General features: G+C 42.0%; 1 protein-coding gene across 1 annotated transcript in view; it reads left to right on the forward strand.

The window, feature by feature from the left end:
* Imp (IGF-II mRNA-binding protein) overlaps positions 1 to 12,689 on the forward strand; it is a 40,357-nt gene extending 27,668 nt beyond the window's left edge. The window contains exons 2-7 of the mRNA XM_026816822.1: positions 5,035 to 5,208; positions 5,320 to 5,700; positions 5,836 to 6,088; positions 6,178 to 6,534; positions 6,983 to 7,234; positions 7,347 to 12,689. Of these exons, the coding sequence (XP_026672623.1) occupies positions 5,035 to 5,208; positions 5,320 to 5,700; positions 5,836 to 6,088; positions 6,178 to 6,534; positions 6,983 to 7,234; positions 7,347 to 7,613 (1,684 nt within the window). The 3' untranslated portion in view covers positions 7,614 to 12,689. The remainder of the gene's footprint in view (positions 1 to 5,034; positions 5,209 to 5,319; positions 5,701 to 5,835; positions 6,089 to 6,177; positions 6,535 to 6,982; positions 7,235 to 7,346) is intronic.
* Positions 12,690 to 23,711: the final 11,022 nt, after the last annotated feature.

Below are 23,711 nucleotides of genomic sequence, written 5' to 3' on the forward strand. Positions count from 1 at the left end.
ACTCGTTAACTATTGACGCTAGCGAAAAATTTTTACATGGAAATTGTAGATCTCGTCGTCCTCTACAAGAAAGGTCCTATGCAATTTTGCCGTAGGTCCAACGGTTTGGGAGTTATTGGCCAAAAACGAAAATTTGGAAAAAATTGAAGGGGTATCCCTTGGAAAAATCTCGGAAAAATCGAAAATTTTTTTTTGTTGTTTATTATTAGCAATGTTCTTCCGACGTCTGATCTCTTTTTAAAAAAGTGCGTTTTTAAAGTGCATAAACTTTTGGGATTGACTGTAGAGCCAATACATCCTTAAACGCTCCGTGTAAAAATTCTATTTCAGTAATGAGATCAACGTAATGATACATAGCGGGTATGTACCCATTCCTTCCAACATTTATCATACTGTCATACTAATATGAACAGTTTAAGTGTGTTCGAATTCGTTTCGATCAACTATATTGTAGATCGTGGTGATATCACGAATCGTTGATAATATTACTTCCCCGATAAGTATAGATCCCCACGCGGCCTAGATAGTATTAAAATGGTGAATGCTTATGTATTTAAAGAGATAAATCTAATCCTGTCTCCATGAACTACTTCTGTAGATACCTTAATTTAAATTTAGCGAACACGGGTGTTATTTAATAACAATATTCTGTTTATAAATTTCTCTCCTTCTGAACTTATTTTTTATGTGATAAGCATTTTTTCGCTCGGACATGCTTGTAGAAACTAGACGACGTTCGCGGCACACAAACGAGAGAGACCGCTCACGGTTCACGCTCGCGGTGTGTCAATATTAACAAGCTTCTGCCGAGCATCTTATCTTCGTCGTGGACAACGAAATGCATCGTTCGCATATCGCTTTTCAATACTCGGACTACGATCTATCGTATGCATTCGTTCACTTTGTATTCTGATATTCGAGAACTCCCGGGAGTATCGAGAATTGTTTTATCTCGTTTTACCGTTGACCGTTTATCTCCGCATAATTAGATGCGATCAATTTCAAATCGAGATAGCATTCTAATAAATAAACCAATTTCGCAGGTCACGTGTTTCCCTCGGGTTTATCTGATTATCCTAATTCACGATTCGTTACAAAAATACGAAAATTATTTCATGTATCGGAAATTCTATATTGCTAAATCCGGTTGGAGTGGAAATCGGAAGGACAGGACGCGTAATTCGGCGAGACGAATACGTTGGTTCCGACTTAAACACCGCGAAAAATCGCCGAAATCGTCATCATCTGGCGCCATTCAGGGACCGAGCAAACCGTATACACGTGCGTCGCGGCATGCACACGCACGCGTAACAGAGAAGCTGGTACACGTGCCACGCACCCTTGCACAGGTACACGCACGTAATACCGAGCCGAGACGCGCGGAGTTCCCTTCTAACGCTCACACGTGAATGGGAAAGAGGTACTCGTGGCCAGAAAAAAAGAGGCATCAACCAGATCTCGTGTGTGCGTGAACGTTGGCCAGCGTTTATCCATGTACGCGCGAGGTGAGTCGCGTTGCATACCGCGTACTCTTTAAACGCGCGTGTGCACGGAGTTTCACTGTATGCAGCAGCATATGTGGCGTGCCTCTGCAACCTTTATTCGACGCGGCTGCAGTTTTACCTCCTACACGTTTTTGTCGCGAATCGCGCGCATACTCTGTGTGTAAAGCCACGTTGCTGGCACGTACATGCCACTTTCCCTTTTCAAAATCGATTTTGGCGCCGTGCGCCCCGACGGCTCAGTCAACGACGTCGACGCTCCTCCGACCAGGGCTGTGTACAGTCTGCCGAGCACCACTCCTTAGAGAACGTCATTTTTTATTTTAATTCAGCAGTCGAGTATATCGATCGAACTTAAGCGACGCGTATTTCGTTCTATTAAATTTATACGTCTCATAATTTAGAACGTTGAAAACGAATAGAACTTGAAAAGACGATTATTAACAATTAACAAGCGCATAGGTGATAATTAAATCGGGCATCGCGAATCACGGATACGATCAGGGGAAGCCCATGAAGAGTAGTAATTGGATCATCGCGAGGGATGATTACACTGTGCAGTTCCCGGCGCATCTCCAAAAAAAAAAAAAGAAACCGGCACACGCGCCCGCGTGCACGCTAATTACCCCCGCGTAAATATGTTCCATTTTTACGCGACTACCGACGCGTAACGAGTCCCAATTCCCTTCACAATTAACTGCACCGCATTACGACCCTCGAACTTTTCGTCAACTACCCCTTCTCTGCCGCTCCTCCGACCCCTTGTCCCCTCGTCCCGCTTTCGGCCATTGGCTTCTTCTGGAAGAGCGACCGTCCGAGTCTACCGGCTTGTTAAACATAAAAAAAAGGAAGAGCTGGGCAGAAAAGAAAAAGAGAGTCCGAAAAAAGGTGTCTTAGGCGAGATCAAAAGCTCTTCCACGGGGGTGACCCGTGGTCTGCGGTCGTCGCGCGTCCATCCCTGTCGGTATGTGCCTCGGGCTCAGAAAAGGCTCTCCTCCCGTTCTCCGTCTCTCTCCTTCTCCATCTTTTCCTACCCCGGCCCGCCGCTCCGTCTCTGTCTGCTCTTCCGCTCTTTCCGCGTGTCTCTTCCTGTCTCCGTCGCGCCACCGGGCGCGTACGAAAATACCGCCTTTCGTTAAAGGTGAACGGACGAAATCGCGAGTTACACGTGCGTGCAAGATCCGAGCGACGAGGGTGATGCGTCGGCGGGTGTGCAGGACGGAGGAGGTACCAGCGGGAGAGACGGGGCAGAGGCCGGTGGTCAGGAAGGGTAGCGAGGGAAAGAGGCGTAAAAAGGGTTGAGGGCGGAGGTGGTGGCGGCGGTGCGGTGTGCGCCGGTGGGCTACTCTAGCTCGGTTGCTCGTCGTAAAGTAGTGGGGGATTTGTGCCGGCGGAGGAGACGAACCGCGAGCTAGACGAAACCGGCGATATCAACGTTTCCCTCGCGCACTACCGCATACACCTCACACTACCGCCGGGTGCCGCCGAAAATCCCCAAAAGCACACGAAACAAAGGCTTTCCTCCACGCTAACCCTCGCTGCCAGGCCCCGGGCCGCCGAACTCGCTCCAGCTATCCGTTCTCCACCCCCGCTTTTGCGCGGTTCTCACTGGAACCCCGTAACCCGTACCGATACACGCGTACGACTCTCGTACGTACGAACAGGTATAACATCGACTTTCCCCGGTCGAACGTGTCGTGCTTTCTCTCTGTAGGCGTGAGCACGTGTCGAAGATTTTGCTTCGTCGAGTCTTGGGTCTCGATACGTAATTGAGAAAGAGACAAGCTATGGCGCTCTACCTGTCTCCGACCCACGGTAATCGTTTGATCAAGTTTTTTTGGGAAGTGAAATAAGTTCCGTTACTCTCTTCTGTCGCTCTTTCGTCTCTTATACGGCTGCTATACGCGATCGTCCATGAAGATTCTTCATCCGATCATCCAATTTATCATTAACCATTTTTCATTTATCGTTAATATTTCATCAGCACCGGAAAAGTTGTGGAACTTTACGGTATAATAGCGCGTCAAACGAAACAGAGCTTCCGGGTGGTAAATTGGCTGGAAAATGAATTGCAAGGAACGCTGCGATTGTTATTTTATAATTTGCGCCCTCGACTGCGATTATCCCTATCTTCATCGGACTGTAATAATTGGCCGAGCACGAGCTAGGTCGGTCGGTACGTTTTCTTCAAGGTTAGTCGAAAGCCCCGACGCTGAGTGGGTCGGTGAGCTGAAAAATCGATACGTACGAAAGTGAGAGTCTCAGCCGTTCCACCCTCCTTTTTCTTCTTTACGTACCGCGTCCTCTTCTTACTTGCCATTTGATTCATTCATGTTGCGTCGTACAGGGCCGTGGCTCGATTCCGATTTCGCGGTTTTCGACTGCATAAGATCACCCTTCCGATGTTCGATCGAGGCACTGCACGAATCTCTTTAAAAGAGAATCGGCTAATATCCGTAAGAACGAATCTACCAGGTTTTGTAAATGTAAATTATGTTAGGGTGATTCATTTAAAATGTTTTTACACGCAGTTTACAAGCGTTAGTCACTCGTTAATAATAATTCATCAAAAGATACGATGCTGAATGTCTACGTTTATTACATGCGCATGATTACGCTCCGTTTTGTGAGGGATCTTGTTTAAAGAAAGAAACGGTTCGAAGACGCGCATTTGGCATTTCGAATGGGGTACACTGGAGTTTGTTTTTGATTCGCGATGCCTTTCATGTCGGGTTTGTCCCCTACAGAGGGAGAGAAATAAATTCGACGGCGAGATGTGAAACGGAAGAAAGAAAGAGGAGATGTCAACAGGGGTATCCGCACATGTGGGATGTTTACTACGAAAACAGCGAGAATGGATATGTGCGTTTGATAGACTCGCAATTTGAAATGTTCGAAGATATCACTCCATTGTCTCCAATTAAACAACTGAGTTCTCGAAGAACATTTCCATCAATTAATTGGAATCTCGAAATGTAGATATAAATCGGGTGCATTTGATCTCAGATTGAATCACTGAGATTAATGGAGTTCCTGGGAATTCTTACAGTGATTCACGATCTATTTCGTAATGCTCGAGTTACAATCCTATTTCACAATTACGCAAACTGATTTCTAGATGAGGTGAAACACATCGCACATTGAAATGCAATTTTTAACACTATTTTTTATGTTGGCGAGGTCGCAAATTGAGAATCAGTAAACACACTTGTAGAGTACTTGTCAACGTATGAGTCATTATACGCGTAGTTTATCCTCGACAAATTGTTTTTTGTCTACCAGATACCTATCTCTTTGACAATTCGAAACCGATATGCAAAGATGTTCTTGACCCACATCTTGCAATACACACCGCGTAATTCCCAGTATTTTTATCCCATGAAATTGTTGTCACATAATATTATAATTTCTGCGAGGACGGAAACAATTGTTTCATATTATCTAGTATTTGTCGATTTGGTGCAATCTATTTTTCCTTTAAATCCATGTCTGCCCGACGCTTACTAATTTAGAACTCTGATTTTTATTACAGTGGTGCCGGATCTAAGGTTGTCGTTAGTAATTTCCCAGCTCAAGCCAGATTAGAGGACCTCGAAGCGCTGTTCGCGAACTGCGGCCAAGTCCAGTCAGTGGAGAAATTGTCCTCGCGCGACCCCAACACACAAACCGTCCTTGTTAGCTATGAAGCGCAGGAGCAAGCGCAACAGTAAGTTGAAGTTTCTTCGCTATTGATGGTCAATTTAATAGACAATAAGCGTTTATGGAATGCTATGCCCAAATTTATCCCGGTATCTGAGAATCACGTTGTCATTTACAGGGCTGTGAACCAATTTAATGGACACGAGTACGAGGGTAGTCCTCTAAAAGTGGAAATGTCTACGGCGGAGAGCCGACGAAGAGGCCGCAGCCAGCGCAGCGGCGTCGCTTATTCCGGGGTTTCGGGATCCGGACGACAGGCCGACTTCCCGCTCCGTATTCTCGTGCATTCGGACATGGTCGGTGCTATAATCGGTCGTCAGGGATCGACCATACGTCAGATCACCCAGATGACTCGCGCGAGGGTGGACGTCCACCGAAAAGACAGTCTTGGCGCCGCGGAAAAAGCCATCACGATCTATGGCAATCCCGAGAACTGTACGAACGCCTGTAAGAAAATCATGGAGGTCACGCAGCAGGAGGCTTACGGCTTGAGTAAAGGGTAAGGATGAGAGAGACCTCGATTTAACGCACTACCATGCGTATGCGTGTACGACGAATATTTTCAAAAGGAAACGCAATACTTTCTTTTCAATCGATCGGCGTTAATTTAATTTGTCGTTCCGTGTGTCAACAGCGAAATCTCACTGAGGATCCTTGCGCACAATAATTTGATCGGACGGATAATCGGAAAGGGTGGCACTACGATTAAGAAAATTATGCAGGACACAGATACGAAGATCACCGTGAGCAGTATCAATGACATTAACAATTTCAATCTCGAACGCATTATCACAGTCAAAGGCACCATCGATAACATGAGCAAAGCTGAATCTATGATCTCTAATAAACTACGCCAAAGTTACGAGAATGACTTGCAAGCGATGGCTGTAAGTATTAACAGTCTTCTTCATTCAAACTATACCTTCTACTCTTAACGCGTGTAATCATATTTTATTAATTTGGAATGAAATTACAGCCTCAAAGCATGATGTTCCCTGGTTTGCACCCAATGGCCATGATGTCTACTGCTGGTATGGGATACAGCTCGCGTGGTCCCGGTCTATATGGCTCGGGCCCAGCTCCATATCCCTACCAAGCCAGTCTGCCGACTCAACAGGGTATTCCGATCGGCGACACCCAAGAGACTGCCTTCCTTTACATTCCGAACACTAGCGTAGGTGCCATTATCGGAAGCAAGGGTTCGCATATCAGAAATATCATCAGATTCTCTGGCGCCAGCGTGAAAATCGCGCCGATCGAACAGGACAAACCCGTGGAGCAACAAAATGAAAGAAAAGTGACTATTGTTGGATCGCCAGAGTCTCAGTGGAAGGTAAATACTATTGCAGATAGTTTATCTTTTGATTCCTTTTTATGATTACTTTACGACTCACGATCAGTTTACGAAGATGTATGTAAGAAACTATCATTCACAAGTGATAGCCACCTCCTGGCTAAGTGACTTAAGTATCAGTATACAAACCTTCGAGGTTCCGTGTTCAAATCTCGATACTTTGCATAAGTTCTTATTACTCGTTTTTATCCTTTAATATGCACAAAGAGATATAGCCTGCTCCGTTTGGGATGATGTTGTCTCCGAAGCATTGATCTTGAAGGAGTAGGAACAGTAAAATGAAGGGTATACCCGTACCAATGACATGCTCCATAAATGCGTGTCTAGTTGGTCCCGTTACAACCTTCGACACTTATTTTTTTATGAATGATAAAGTAGATATAAGCATGCTCTGTCAAATTTTACATAAGACTGACTTCTTTTCTAGGCTCAATACTTAATTTTTGAGAAGATGCGCGAGGAAGGATTTGTGGCCGGCACCGAGGACGTACGATTGACAATCGAGATTCTCGTACCGAGTACTCAAGTTGGCCGGATCATTGGAAAAGGTGGACAGAATGTTAGAGAATTGCAACGTGTTACCGGAAGTATCATAAAGCTATCGGAGCAGCAATCTACGTCCCCTTCCGCCGACGAGGAGGCCACCGTCCAAATAATTGGTCCCTTCTTCTCTGTTCAGGTATCTCATTGTTCCCATTAAGTACCACAGCTTAATGTCACCGGCGGGTGATCAACCCGACAAATAATGTACATCAATTTTAATTCTTGCTTGTCTTGTGTCTCGTTCGCAGTCGGCACAGAGAAGAATTCGCGCTATGGTTCTACAGTCGTCTGGTGCACCTGGTGCAGGTGTTGCTGGCTCACGCGCTGGTCGTGGTAGCAGCCAAGACGCTGGTTCCCGTTCGCGAAGAGACGGCAGTGCTACGTCTCAACCGGGCGGCGTAGCACCAACGCAACAGCAACAACACTCGGCTCAGCAACAATCGAGCACCTCGCCATCCAGCCAGCAGCAGCAGCAGCAACAGCAGCAGCAGCAGCAGCAGCCTCAAAATCAGTAACGTCACTGAAAACTTACCTGACGCCGACCAACGCCTCACGTGAAAATCCGTTTTAATCGCCGGGGTGGCCTCGTCGCTTTGACATTCTCTCGTAAAGAGGCTACGTGCAACTTCCTTCTCGCGGATTATGTATCCTGATGTGTACGATACGAGAGAACACATCACGAAAGAAGTTATCCGTATCAAAATGCTACACGCGTAATAGTATTTAACATCCATTCAAAATCATTCGAATTCGTTCCAAGTCGGACACGATCGATGGTGTTTCTTTTACTTTTTCGCTTCGATTCGTGTATGCCAATGTATTCGTCCTATTTTGTTGCAATTTTTGGAGAACGTAGAGAAATATAGTACGTGGTTTTGTTTTCTTTTTCTTTTAGACGTGTTTTTTGTAGCGGAATGGCCGATAAATTATATATCATTGTTAAATTGTTACCATCGATCGTGACGCCCGGCTTGCGTCGTATTTCATTTGACAACGAGCGAAACGGCTTCGGATAACGTCTGAGGTAAAAGTGATGCGGTATACCGCGTTCAATCAAACGGGGTAGTGCACGTCAGCTAGTGCTTCACGCGCGTCGAAGTGAGACTAAATTGTTCGATTCCTGCTCGCTCGAAACGGGTAACATTATATAATCGACTCTTCCGCATCGAAGAGATATACGTACAAAGATCGTTTTCTCACTTCTTCCGCGCCTGTCGCTACAGATGTTTACATGTTGCGGGTTCGCGTATAATGCAGAAGTTAAAGCGACGGGTGACACTCGAACGAATTGATTTCGCGCAGCGTTAACGGAAAACCACCTCGTCGATGAAATAGGATATATGATGATAAGAAAAAAAAAATAAGCATACACAACCTTATTACCTCATTCATTACGGTTAAAGATTTAAATAATGATAATGAAAAGTGAAACGAGAGAAAGGATAAAAACCAACTAATCTAAAAAAAAGAAGTCTACCTAATATTAAAGTTATAATAATATACAGAGAGCATTAAGTAACGATTACACAATTACGTTATACATGTTACTACTACAACTACTACTATGCTACTATTACTACTGCTATTAACTACTACTTATTTCTACTAAGTACTCTATACAGGAAGGCGGTTTATCTTTTTTTTTAAAAAAAGAGAAACTACTCTAGGTACATTTTTTTTATACCACAACGCAGAGAGCCGATTAATTAACAAGACTTAATTATTGAAAAGAAAAATGAGATGTAAGAACGATACGCGACACGTATAGAACGTAAGCCGCAACCAAGTTTCTTCATGGCTCACGCCCCTCTCGCGCCTGCAATACCAAAGAAGCGATTATGAGTTTTTTCGTATTTAGTGAAGTGAAAACGCGTGACACACATTGAGGAAGATGTGTGCCGGGCGCTCTACTCGCCTCAAGTTCCTTGCAAAGAGCTAAGAAGAAGAGCGAGAGGGGGGCTGGTCGCGAATATAACGGAGAAGAGAGAGACACGAGTCGCGTCTACGGGGAATCGACGAGTGGTTATTGACGTCGGCAACGACAGAATGGAAAGACGAAACCACGGAGAGCGACATCCTTTGTCATCGAGTCGCTTTTCGTGAAAAGTGATCGGAATGAGGAAATACGTATAATAAATCAAGAGACGTTCCTAGGGAGCGAGAGTCAAAATACAAAAGATGAAAACCGTTTGATGTTGCACATGAAACGGACGCTGTTTCGTGTTGCGAGAAGGATGTTCCAAAAAGAGATAGAGAGAATGAAAAAGCGACATCGCTACGCATGAGAAAGCGAAGTTGAGGGGACAGAAGAATTTACAAGATGAAGAAGTTTAAAAGGGACGTGAGAAGAGCAAAAAGATGAGAAAAACAAAAACAAAACTTTTACAAGGATTTTTACTTTGTCGTGGATGTAATAGTGTGTGAGTGTGCGTGTGTTGAATAATACTATTAATTGATAAGTAATTAATTACTGGTTAGGTATATACGGCAAGGAAGGCGCCAGAAAAGGTAGATATTTAGGATAATCGAGAGAAACGAAAAGAAACGCTAGGCAAGAGGAGGAGAAAGGTGAAAAGTGCTAAAGGTCGAAGAGCGATGCGTACGTCGACGAGAAAATGGGCATCGTTAATTATTAATTTTTCGTATCGTTCTTCGCCTCGTTGGTACGAGCGTGAATATCGTCCTGCGAGTTACTATTATCAAAACGACAATCGAACGCGCGCGCGGATTTTATGAAAACTACATCTTCCGACGATCGTTGTAAATTCTGTAATTTTTTTTCTCTATATTTTTCTTGTTTTAATATATAGGGTATATATAGTCGTAATACAGTTAGGATAGTGGATATTATATTGAAACGCGTTACGAATTCGTTCGTAGAAACTCGCAGCGGTATCGCGTCTCCGGCCCGGCGCGTACTATCGATCACGATGATTCTATCGATTTTCTTCGCACGGGGGGAATTGACCTTTTCGATGCTACAAGAAAGTTTCGACCTCGACTTTTCTATCTGTAATATCTAACGCGATCGATCTTTCTGTTCCGAGTGAAAACGCTTCTCACTCGAACCGCAAAAAAGATAATATCAACGTGTCAGATGGAAATCCAAATTTTTTATATATCTAACGTGTCGTTATTACCTTTTTCGTAGTTCGAGCAGAGAGCATTTCCAGTCGAAACATAAAGATAGATCGTGTAAGAGATTTCAGATAGAGAATTCGGGAGAAGACTGGTGGTCTAGGACTATGAGCGAGGAAGTGAAAATTCACTTAGACTTAAACAAGACTCGAAGTGGAAGAAATCTTAACCGAACGGGCTGACCCCGTCTCGGTAATTGATAAAACATGACCAAGAAGGAGTGATAAAGTAACGGACTGACGAAACCGCGCGATTATGTGCCACGAACGGAGCTCGCGAAGATCGTTGAATCTCTCCTGTTTGATTCCAAGTAATTAACGTCCATGAACGCGTCAAGCGTAGGATATCTTCGGTGTTCCCGTGTTTCATCCATCTGTGAACCCTGACACGGTCAATGGTAAAGGCCGGAAATTTGTCCACTGATCCAAGGTTTTTTCATCGGTTAATTACTTTTTCTCAAAATCTCGTGGCACGTTATCGACGCTCAACTGAGTACGTTGAACCCCCGTTGTCCAGGGTTCGCGTGCGACGACCACGACGACGATCCCTTCCGGTTCACGGAGTTGATCGGGAGATCGGGTCGTCGACCGTCGGTTCACCTCACGGCATTTGGTATGCGTTTAGTACAAAAATACACGAGTTTAAAAGTGGGTAGAAGGGAATCCAGTTCTACGGAAAAACGTGTACGTGTTCAGCAGGAGGGAGAACGTACGTCGCGTAGTAGGATTTTCGTTTATCGCGAGAAAGAGAGCGGGGGGGGGGGGAGAAAACGCGAAAAAGGAAACGGGACTTCTGTTGAGTGTGCGCGCGAGTATCATCGTTGAGTACAGTGAAAAATCGGGCGATGGAAAAATACGTGTAGGCAGGGGAACGGCGGATGGGCGGAAGCGTGGCGAGGCTGCGTGTATTCCGCTCTCTCGCCTTTTTTCCCCTTTTCGTTGCGTCTCAAGGAGGAATACCAGAACGACTAGAGAAAAGAGATTGGAAAATGGGAAGCGTAATGGATGAAGGAAAATCGACCGAACATGGAAGCATACGAAGGAAAAGAGGAAACGAAGACGGGTAGAGATTAGAAACGAATGAAGAGAATGACGTGAGAAAAGAGAAAATGAATCTAAGAGTGATAAGTTTATTTTTGATACATTGTTGGGGAGATCTAAGTGAATCTTTCTTTTTCAATTTTTTTGTTAGATGTTTTTAATAACTTAATGAATTTTAATGATATGAATAATAATAAAACGATGCGAGGCGTGAAGAGGGAGGGCGAAGACATTTTTAAATAGAGATATAAGAGGAAGATGGTATTAGAGGAGAAGAAGCGAGGCGAAGTGTTTTTCGTACAAAAGGGTAACTTAAAGAGTAAAAAAAAAAGGAGAATGAGGTGGAAGTAAGGAGATAGAAGAAGAGGAGGTAAAATAAAAAAATGTAATGAGAGATTTAAAGAGGGCACGGCGCGCAGCTTTTTGCGCTGTGCGCGTCTGTCGCCCGCCGGGGGATGAATAAAAGAGATTTTAGTCGGATAAATTGTATAATATATTTAATATATTCGGAGATGAACGGTGGCCTCAGGTCCGCTCGGCGAGGAAACGTCACCTTCGTTGGCCGGCGACAAAGGCGATCGCGCTCACAGTTTTATGTGACGCGATTTTCGTCGTTGTCGCTACCACGGAAGCCTTTCCCCGCCAGCAGGCCTTCGCTTCCGCGTTTATTTATCATGCGTAAATATTTAAAGAGACAAAAGTGAAATAACATTTTATAAAAAAAAGAAGAAGAAGAAAATGAAGAAGGATAATGCAGAGAAAAGTGATGAAAGTGCCAAGGAACCATAATACACAGTAACGAAAACACCGCAAACTGTTTCACAAGGGTACCACGTAAAACCAATAAATTCAAGGGAAGATGCAACAGAAAAACCGACAACAAGATTCAACAGAGGAAAACTCGCTTTACTACCTAAATCATTTACGCTAGTTCGAGATCACTTTTTCTTGGAACAAAATTAATGGCAAGGAAACACGTTCGAAATTAATTACATATTTTTTCGGTCAAAAAAAAAAGGAAACGAATCAAAATTGAAATATTAGTAAGAATGATAGAAATTAAAATGTACAGAGAGAAGCACGACGCAAATGAGAGATACCAATCGCTCTTTTCACAGAATTTCGTTGTCGCGCATAAAAAAATATCTCGCCGACGACGAAAGCCATCGCCCCCACCCCCTTTTCGGAATATCTCTTTATGAACGAACACGAAAGCAACCGCAAAAATTGAAGTTCGTTGTCCATATCTGCCGCGCACAAGTTTTACACTTTTCCCTCGTTCATCGATCTTTGATTCATTTTTTCGTTGCGCATACTTTCGGAAAGTAAAATTCGGAGAAAAAGAATCTGCATCAACGACAAAAAGGAGAAACCCGGAGATTCGGTAGTATATAGTAAGACAAAAAGAAGACGTTCTTTGACAGTGATGAAAGTGCCAAGGAACCATAATACACAGTAACGAAAACACCGCAAACTGTTTCACAAGGGTACCACGTAAAACCAATAAATTCAAGGGAAGATGCAACAGAAAAACCGACAACAAGATTCAACAGAGGAAAACTCGCTTTACTACCTAAATCATTTACGCTAGTTCGAGATCACTTTTTCTTGGAACAAAATTAATGGCAAGGAAACACGTTCGAAATTAATTACATATTTTTTCGGTCAAAAAAAAAAGGAAACGAATCAAAATTGAAATATTAGTAAGAATGATAGAAATTAAAATGTACAGAGAGAAGCACGACGCAAATGAGAGATACCAATCGCTCTTTTCACAGAATTTCGTTGTCGCGCATAAAAAAATATCTCGCCGACGACGAAAGCCATCGCCCCCACCCCCTTTTCGGAATATCTCTTTATGAACGAACACGAAAGCAACCGCAAAAATTGAAGTTCGTTGTCCATATCTGCCGCGCACAAGTTTTACACTTTTCCCTCGTTCATCGATCTTTGATTCATTTTTTCGTTGCGCATACTTTCGGAAAGTAAAATTCGGAGAAAAAGAATCTGCATCAACGACAAAAAGGAGAAACCCGGAGATTCGGTAGTATATAGTAAGACAAAAAGAAGACGTTCTTTGACTTCGTTGCTCGCCTACAGTTCTCACAGTCTACCATGCTGACCAAGGGATTCAAGAAATTCAGGATAAAAAAAACTCAAGAATCGGTCACGATGATCTGGGAATAATTCTGAACGCCACGAGGAAATACATGCATAACGATCGGAAGAAAAGAGGTGAAAGTTGTTTTTTTCGGCCGATTCCTCAGCACAGCACTTCTCAAAATGCCACGAAGGAAGTGAAAGAGAGACGATAGGGATTTGGAGAGAATTCGAGACAAAATATAAAACCCCGCTCGCACGCTCGGGAGAATGTACAAATCAAAGTAACAAAAAGAAAATGAAAAAAAAAAATGAAGATGAAGATTGAATAGAAATTATTAATATAAATAATGATAACTTAAAAAGAGAGAAGATTTTTAACGTTATAAATTATTAATGCGAGGAGTAACTTAATCTACTACTGGTTAAGGATACCAACAAAAAACGAATGTACAAAATCGATTTATCTCTAAATTTAAATGTTAGTATTCTAGAATATTTTACCGTGAGAAAATCGTGCTTATCAATCTAGAATTGAAGGGAGTTAAAATTAAGCTCATCGCCTAAGTTAAGGTTTTGCATATTTCCAGCGAGAAAAGATGAGGGAAACAACAAGATCGTATCAAGCATCGGTTTTCAAACTAACTTTGTCGTAAGGGCAAGTCGATCTTTTTTATCGAAGTATGAAACGTGCGTAACTTCAGAACTATAGCATACAGCAAACACTCGACCACACGAAGATAAGAAACAACCAACAAAAAAAATCATTAGAAAAAAATTAAAAAAAAAAAACGGGAAAGTTTCTTTCTTTCGATACGAACGTCCAATGTCGTCGGCGTATCTCCGACGACGCCTGATAAGCTACATCAACTTTTTATCATCACCTTCTTACTGACCATTTATACGACGAAAATCATCTTTTGTAATTTTTTACGAAACATTTTTCAAATGGAAAGTGCTCTTCCACCTAAGGAACAGAAATCCACGGTAATACACAGCCATACGAAGCGCACAAGTGTACAGAATGCACGCGAGACGAAAATTCACAGGAGAGACCGGCTCGACGATGGACGGACGACGTAAGACCTTTCGCAGAAGCTACGTCGCTGCAGTGTGAAAGAAAGCAAGAAAAAACACGGTGCATACAAGAGGAGAACAACGTTGCGTCTAACGCGTAACTGCTATGCGATTCGCGAGCAAACTTTCAATGATAACGGCAAAGGGAAGGAACGAAGAAAATCTGATTCCGTAGACGAGACGAGAAACCAGATCCTTCACTATCATGCAAAAATTTCGGACCAGGAATCTTCCATTTCCGTACACGTTCTACGTCATCATAGACGGAGCAAAGACACCATCTCTCTTACTGTTCGATCTACCATAATTGGAAACATCGGCATATCCGAGCGATGAATCGATTGGAAAGGCACACGGTACCCATAATCTCGATTGACGAAAACGAAGGACACGCACATTTCCAGCGATCTATATCAAACTGAACGAAAATCGAGGAGGAACAGACTGGTTTACAGATCAAAATTCCTGAGAACTGTCACGCGTATCGGCGTGGTTTCGTGATCCGTAATCGGTCTTCAGAGATCCTTTCAGTTTTGCTTTCAAAGCGCTTCAATCATCCTCAATATCTACGCGACACAGCAACTCGCTTACTCGTAAACTCGGGGGCAAACTTTGAAAAGAAAGACAACGGCAGAAGGTATAGTGACCATACCGTCATTTCCGTTACCTATTTTCTGGCTAATCTGCATTACACACGTCATTCGCCGATGAGAAATGATGATCAGGGTGGCTCGCGCCGATGTCAGTTCAAATGTATTTACGCGTCGCGAAAAACATCGAGAGGATCGTCATCGATAATGCACGATTATATAATGCCATAGGCGTATATAATATATATATCCCCAGACTCGTGTACACGCGGCTCGTCTCGTAGAGTTTTACAATAACCGACAGACGGATCGCACGATCATCAAGCGATTTTTGGGTGGGAAGAAAAGAGACGAGGAAACGCGAGTTCGCGTCGATCCTTCGCCCCCGTCGTTGCGAATAACTTATTATCAAGGTTACAGCAGTTCAGACGTATTTCTTTATCAATAGTAATAATAATATTAATAATAATAATAATAATAATAATAATAATAGTGATAAATGAATAGTAATAGTGGTAAGGGAATATAGGGTTATCGGAAACGGCATCAGCATTGATCATCGCGACATCGACGATTACTATTGTTGTCGTTCACGAAGACGAGATCGCGCGCGCGTATGATGGAAAGAGAACGAGATACAGCAGAAAATTGAGAAGAGCAAAAACTGAACGATATAAAAAAAAAACCGAAGAGTGGTAGATTATTTTGGGCTTTAGTATTAGTATTTCGGAATAGACGGAAATTAAGCGTGACGGTTCGGGTCCTAATACGATCGTGAATGATACAACTGTGGTTGGTATCAAAAGGTACGGAGAGAGACGATAGGAAAATTGTTTGTGAAAACGAGCAATCTTTCTCTAATCTCTCTTTCTCTGTTTTTCTATTAATATCACCGGCGTTCTGATTCAGGATCCTGTTAAAACCCGAACTGTCACAGTCGTTCGTTTCACGTTTTGCTCGCGGGCAAAAAGTTCGCTTTCGAGGCCGATCGACCGGCATCGGTTGGACGTCGTTTCGTCGTTTTGCCCGTCGAACGAGAACGCGAGCCGGACGATGGTCATCTGGAAATGGGAAACGCGAAATCGAATCAGGACTGCTGAATCATATTCCAGACCGAGGAACGGTTCCGAACCGAATACGCGGCGGTAAACGAGGGCCTTATTGTATACAGCTGGGCATTGTTGTTAATGTGACAGGTTCAAGTGATATCGCTAAACAGATAATTATATCGAGTAAGCTTTCTTAGGGCGTGTTACGCGTAATTGGACGACAAATAGGGACGCGAGGAACGGCTGGTGAGAAAGTGAGCGAAAGGGGAGATGACGAGTGAAAGAGAGAGAGCGAAAGAAGACTGGTCGATTGGATAATGATAGGCGGCGAAACATAATCTAATTAGGGTGATCTAAGCAGAGTTAGGAAGCTATAGAGTGAGAGACAGAGGCAGGTTTAACGAATGGTGACGCGTTTTTTTTCGGAGTCTTAATATATTATCTATTATTAATCCTATTGTTGCCAATAATGGGCATTATGAAGAAAACCGCGCGGGTATGTAACTTATTCTCTACACTGCATTTACACTCCCACCCCAAATCCCCCGAATCCCCCCAGAAGAACCCTGTATGCATATATAGTAAACACATTATACACTATACATTTGTTGTACATAGATATATATTATATGTAAAGCTTAAACTTATTAACGAACACAGGTTTAGTCGATGTGTACCGAATAGAAGAAAGGATAATGCAACCCCCGTAAAAATAGCAATTTGCCACGTATGAGTGAAAAGAGCGAATGAAATTTTTATTCTTTTTTTCTCTATTTTTTCCTTCGTCGAGATGAAGCGCTACTACGACGCCACGAGTTGATAAATATGAACAAAAACAGTTGGTTCGCACGGATCGCACAGCGTGTGACGCGCTACCCTGGTAACCGTTCCACCGTCGTCGCTCTCGTCTCGTACCATGACGCGGGAGGTTCAACGATTGTTTCTTTATACGTACGAATCAACATCGAAGATGGACAGTCACGAGAACCGATCGGATTTCTATGAAATACACTGCCCAATAGTGATGTACATAGGATAAACTAGATCGCTAAGAGCGTGACAGGGACAAGCCAATGATCAAACGAAGAAACAGAGTGTAATGGATCGAACTTATTCGTCCCTTAAGCCAGCGTAACGTCGCGTAGATCGAAGAACGAATTACTAATTTTCCGATCGTTCTCGTGTGACAATGCTGATCAGCAATAACGTATGTGTACGTAACCATCTGTGCTAGCTAGAGGTATCGTCACACTGCCAACGAGACGAGACTGCGGCTCGGTGACATATTTTTCGTAATCGTTTTTAAGCGCGACACGCTGAAGAGGAACATATAGAGAGAGAAACGAAGTAGTACATTATCATCGTTGTTATATCGGTGTGCCATCGTTTACGTCGGTGATCTCTCCCACGCGGTCGAGCGGCGATCGGGAATAACATCGAGGAGGAGGAGGAGGTAGAGGTCGGTCGTCGTAAATCGAGACGAGATGAATAATACTAAAACCCAAAATAGCCGGTTCCAAAAAGTTCGACCGATCGAAGATGGTCAAAGACGAGGGACGGAGAGAAGAAGGGCACATTAAGCGAAACAGAGGGACGAAATTATGGAACTGTGTCGATGAGAAGAAAGGAGTCATTCGCTACCTCATGAGTTATTATTACCGTGTTTCTCTTAATTTAGTAAGGAAGTATGGACGTTGCCAAGTGGAGGAACAGAGCAAACAGGGAAAGAAGAAAATGTAAAAAAAAGAAATAGTGTCGCCAGACGCGTAAAAAAACAGATTCATATGTATAGTTGTTCGCGTATTCCTTTCTTTTTTATTATTGAACAATTTTAATAAGTATTGTTCGCGGATCCTGTAAGAAGCTCAGTTTTTCTCGCTATTATTATTAATTAACTCTTCCTTGGTTCATCCATTATATTATTTCCGTCGATTCGTTTCGTGGTACTACGTTCGCGTACCGTTTTATCCGTCTTTAATTGTACGAAATGTTTAACGCACGTTCTTCGTTTTCCTGTTCGGTTTACACATTTGTTTCGCACGATTGTCACGCATGTGAACATCGTTCTGTTAACCCGTTCGCTGATAAAGTTTCATTTCCTTTTATATCTTTATATAGATTTATATTAGACATTAAACGCACTTGTCTCTGTAATTTATTTTCTTCGTTGCAAATAGACACACCTGGAAAGCACACACACGCACACGCAACAACAAACTTCATACAGCCGACACGCAAGCAGATACACACGAAACGTCAACCTCTCTCTATGTGTCTGGAGAGCAATCCCAATGAACGCGGAGATCGACGCTAGATTTTACCGGATGCATTCGTTCTTTTTCACGGGAAAAAATGCTACAGACGCTTTTGGGTCAGATCAGCATTCGCGACGAGTCGACACTCTTCGCATATATACTCGTATGCTCTGTGTATCATATATACCGAAGCACCGAGGGGCCGAGACCACGAAATTATTGTTAGTGTAATATGAAAAACATTGTTTCCAAAATAGATTGTTCCGGCGCAGAAATTAACGTTACAAAAATACAGGTGATCGCGGGACCATGTTAACTAATCAAATCGTGAAAGAGACTATCATTCTTATATATTATATACTTAGCGATGTTCCTAGCGTGCGCCGGAATTAGTCGTCGAACATTTGACAATTAGTTTAACGATTAGCATGCGATTATTAATGATCCTGGTGTTTTTGGTACTCGGAGCTCGGTGCTGATCGAGCATTCTTTTACTATATTTCGACCTGTGAAAGGATACTATGCATGTAAAAAAATCTAAGCAAACGCGATTAAAAATTCAAGTATAAAAATTACAGTATCGAGATCGAGGAAACAGATAGTGTAGCCCGTTGATATGAAATAGGAAATTGGAAAGTGCGCCGACGAGAATCGTTCTTCTCATCATCAATGCACAAGAATGAGTGCGAATCTTCATTGATTATAACCGTGGAAGATCCAAAGGAGAATGAGAGAGCAAAGTTGATCCGAACGATCGAGAGCTTCGATCTCTTCTTACACATGGCAAACAGGATCCAGACGTTCGATCAACGATCGCACGAATTTCATGGCCGAAACTCACGACAAAAATGGATTCCAAAAAGTTTCACGACCAGGAAACGGATTTCAAAAATTTCCCTTCGACGCAGGACGAACGGGACTCGAAAAAGTTCACCGCGTTCGCGGAGGAGGAGAAACAAATGGAAAAATTTTCGGAAAAGAGGAAACTTACGCGCCGTTACAAACAACGGCGATTGAAACTGATAGTGCCGCAGAATATACACTCAACACGGACAACGTGCTGTAACAATGGGCAAAAAAAATGCATTCACTCGCACGCATACGATGATCAGACGAAGAGGGCTGACGACAAGCTGGACCGATGAGAACAGAAGAAACGAGGAAATAGAGCCGAGAATCGTGAATCATCATCATCATCAGCAGCAGTTCGACAGCGAAATGAGGACAGCTTTCGTTTTGTATACACATATATATTATATACATATATTCTATAATGTAGAATATAGGAGAGGCGAATTGTACATACAATTAAAGAGAGAAGGAAGAAACAAAGAACTACGAGATACGATGTGGTACGACCCTCAGCACGACGCTAGGGCTACCGTACAAAAGTAACTTCATTCACCGAATGCTTAAAACGCAAAAAAGACTTATCTATCTATCGCATACCGCAACACACACGCATACTATATATATATACGTACATTATATATATAGATATATAAATATATAAATATACGTACATTATTACACGCACGCCGAGGATGGTACGTGGGATCGTTTTAAAGAGAAGTGATAGGACGTGATAAAGGACGAGTGGGAAAAATAAGTGAAAGTTGGGGAAAAAAAGAGACATCCACCACATATTTTGTGAACGATGATTGCATACATAAACGAACTATAAATAATAATAATAAATACGAATTGAAACTGATCACAGATGAAAATAGAACACGGCACGACGCCGTCGTTTTTTCTTTTGTCGCGATGACCGATCACGATGAAACATATATAACATATTCGCAGATGATTGGAACGGAGGACTACTTTTTAAAGGGAAGGAAACATGCTGATCATCGCTGAAACAGTTGAGAAAAGCCAGCGGATAAGATGTTACCTGGAAGTTAACACGTGCTTGAAAGAAAAAAAGAAAACACTATTTTCTTGAATAACGAAATAAATATATAGAGGTTGTGCATTGCCGACGGAGACAGCCTCCGCGCTTGCATTTTTTGCTTCGCACTCGCTACGTTATAACGGGTATAATAATTTTTTTTTGTTTTATTTTTGCGCTATCACGGGGCTCGTCGATCATCGTCGGCCGTAGTCGTCTCGATCATTATTATCAGTCATCGACTGGCACGAAGAAAGGTGAGAAGAGAGAGAGAGATAGAGCGAGATTCGAAATTGACAATGAAAGAGAAAAAAGGATACGAGGAAGTCAGGCTTCACGAAATCGTTGCGATTCGATGGACGGGGCGTGACGAAGGCGAGCCCCCATGATTACGATAATTTCACCGTAATTAATTCATTTTTTGTCTACTTTAGTTTACTTTAATTGCTACTATTCTACTATTAAAAAAAAAAAAACTTCTACTATATAATCACCACTATCGAATTTCTTAATACTACTATTGATACTATTACTATTACTACTACACTACTACTACGATTACGGCTATTTACTATTACCGCCTATATATTTTTGTGTCTTGGATGATTTGATGATTTTTTTTTGCTACTTTCGTGAATTCCGCGTAAGATTCCGTAAACGAACATGCAAACTCGTTCTTTTTTCTTTGTCCGAGGAACTCGTTCCGGTGATGCCTACCAGAGTACAGGTTTCACGTATTCTCTTCGTTCATTGACAATATTTTTTTCGTTCGAAACGACCTCGCAAACACCGCCGAAGTTTACGATGTTTAGTTCGTTTTACCTATTTTTTGTTTCTTTTAAATTTCGAAAACTGGGAGGAACACAATCATTACTCAGACGGAACGCTAGGAACGATCGGTATCGGTATAAATTGGTTTGGCGACGGACGAGAGATCTTATAAGGAGGAAAAACGAGGGAATGGATTAATAAGACATGGCGTATAATGATAATCTTAATGTTAAATAATAATAGTAATAATAATAATGCTAATTCTAATGATTAAAATGGACTCATGAGCACGCGTTCAAAGTGAGAAATTCGTGTAGGCAATATACAAACGGAAAGACGAGGAGGAGGACGGCTCGCGCGATCGCTAATAAGTTCGAAAATTATAAAAAAAAAGAAATTATAAAAATTTGCCGGCGCTTATTTTCTTGGTTGGTGAAAATCAGCGCGTGTTTCTTCTTTCTGGTTTTCAATCGTGTCTCAATTGAAAATCTTTCGTGCGTCGTCGCGTTTCAGTTTTTTTCCTTGGTGTGATTTTTTTTTTCGGTGTTCTACGTTTTATCATTATTATTATTATTATCGTCGTCGGCGTCCTGCTACTTTTTTAAAGCTCCTTTTTCTCTGAATTTCTTCGATTTTTTTTTTCTTTTACTTATTATAATCTTTGGTAGAATCGATAAATTCTGTTATTTTTCTTTTTATGGTTTTTTGTAACTCGTTGGAAATCGCAAACTCCTTTCGGACTCACCCTCAGACAACACACAGACATATGTACACCACACGTACGCGAAACACGTATTGAGAGTGTATTAAGGGAAACATTTTTTTCGACCTTTCGAACGAGAGGAAATAAAATTATACGGTGTTTTTAGTGGATAATATTTAACGTTTAACTACATACTATATGAATAATCATTACGTACACGAAGCATAGAAGTAAAATACATAGACATATAAGGCAGGGAAAAAAGATCAACGGGTCGCTTCCCTCCAGATGCTAAATTTATGTTTCAAAATAAATTGATAACAAGAAGAGAGGAAAATTGTGCGTCTCAGTTTTTGGAAATTGATCGAGACGTCTTGGAAGAACGAATTTTCGGCACATGAAGAGAGGTCTGTTCGACGCAGAGTTTCACCAGAAAATAATGATCTCGTGGCTTGTATACGACGAAGAGACTGAACAAAATTAAAGAGGAAAACGAGAAAAGAAGAGGCTGCGCGTATATCGCTTCTCTTCTGGAGGGACAGCGCCCGGTAGCGTGTTTGGTTTAAAATTAGTAGATGAACGTGAGGAATTGCCCTGTATCATTGAGAAACTTAAGGAAGCATACGATTCGGCATTTGGAACGAAATTTGGTAAAAATTTACCGTGAACGAACGAAAGAAAGAGAAGGGAAAGCCTAATAGGACAAGAGAAAGGGAAACGAAGGTTTTCGTGAACGCGTGGAAGAACACAGAGGGAGAAGCCGTGCGTGTGAACGAAATAGGCAAAAGGGAAGCTGAAAAAATTCGATTCTTTTTTTCTTTCGCGGATCACAGTTTTCGTATCGGACAGGTATTTTTTCCAAGTGAAAATCCGTCAAATACACACGTGCACGTTGCATACGCCAGAGACATATACCATACCGTACACACTGCAAATGTACATACATGTAATAATGCACCTATTTATAAATAGAAGAACCGTTTATACAGAAAATTTCCATAGAATGGGAAGAAAGATAGGACAAAGCGAAACGCAGATAAATTAAAGAAATGACGAAGGAAGAAGAAAGGAAACATAAAGACCGATTCTCTCCGCCTGTAATAAGTGTTTAAGAGTTTATTAACGAACCAGATTTACCATAGAAAATATTATATATATATATCAATCTATACATATAGATTATTCTATATATCTACACTGTAATAACATCGTATATATATATATAAATATATATATATATATTTTGTCAGTTTTTCCTTGTTTTTTTTTAAGCTATATAAGAGGAAATATCGCAGATGAAAAAGAAAGAAAGAGAGATAAATAGATAATGCGAGAAAGAGGAAACGAGAGAGAGAGAGAGAGAGAGAGAGAGAGATTAAAAGATATGAGAGTCGCAACATAATAGTAGCGTGGAAAAATCTTTTACAAGAGTAATAATAAACAGGAGATAGAAACCGTATAATTAATAATAGTAATAACAATGGAAACCGAATGGCATTTAAAGGTACCTATTAATTAAATAACAATTATTATTAATTAATAGTAAGATTTTTAACGTTAAAACTCAGAGTGTCCATGCAACAAGAGTCTTTCTCCAATCTTTTTCTCTGATACATATTTTTTTTTCTATTTTTTTTTTTCTAAAACCACCGAAAGCTGTTGAATGGATCACACGAAACTCAGTGCTCTTCTTTTTACACGTGACACGCGTGCCGCATCGACGAACCGTGACATGAACGATACAAATCATAAGTGCAATAGTTTTTACAATAGAAACCATGGGATCTTTTTGTTGATGAAACGGAGTGCGCCGTCGCGACGACGATTCTCGATATGTCACGAGCGTCCAGTTGACGACCACCCGAAGTCTCGCGTTCCTTCCTCTGTGCGGATCGCGGTTTCTCGCCGCCCATTATTTATCGCGATTCTCTCTGACTTCTCCGAATCGCCGGGAGGGAACCGCGAGACCCTCGGGCCTCATCAGCGTCCACAAGCT

This window comes from Ceratina calcarata, unplaced genomic scaffold (genome assembly GCF_001652005.2).
Source record: "Ceratina calcarata isolate Rehan_Ccalc_2016 unplaced genomic scaffold, ASM165200v1 scaffold551.2, whole genome shotgun sequence".
NCBI classification, from domain to species: Eukaryota; Metazoa; Arthropoda; class Insecta; order Hymenoptera; family Apidae; genus Ceratina; species Ceratina calcarata.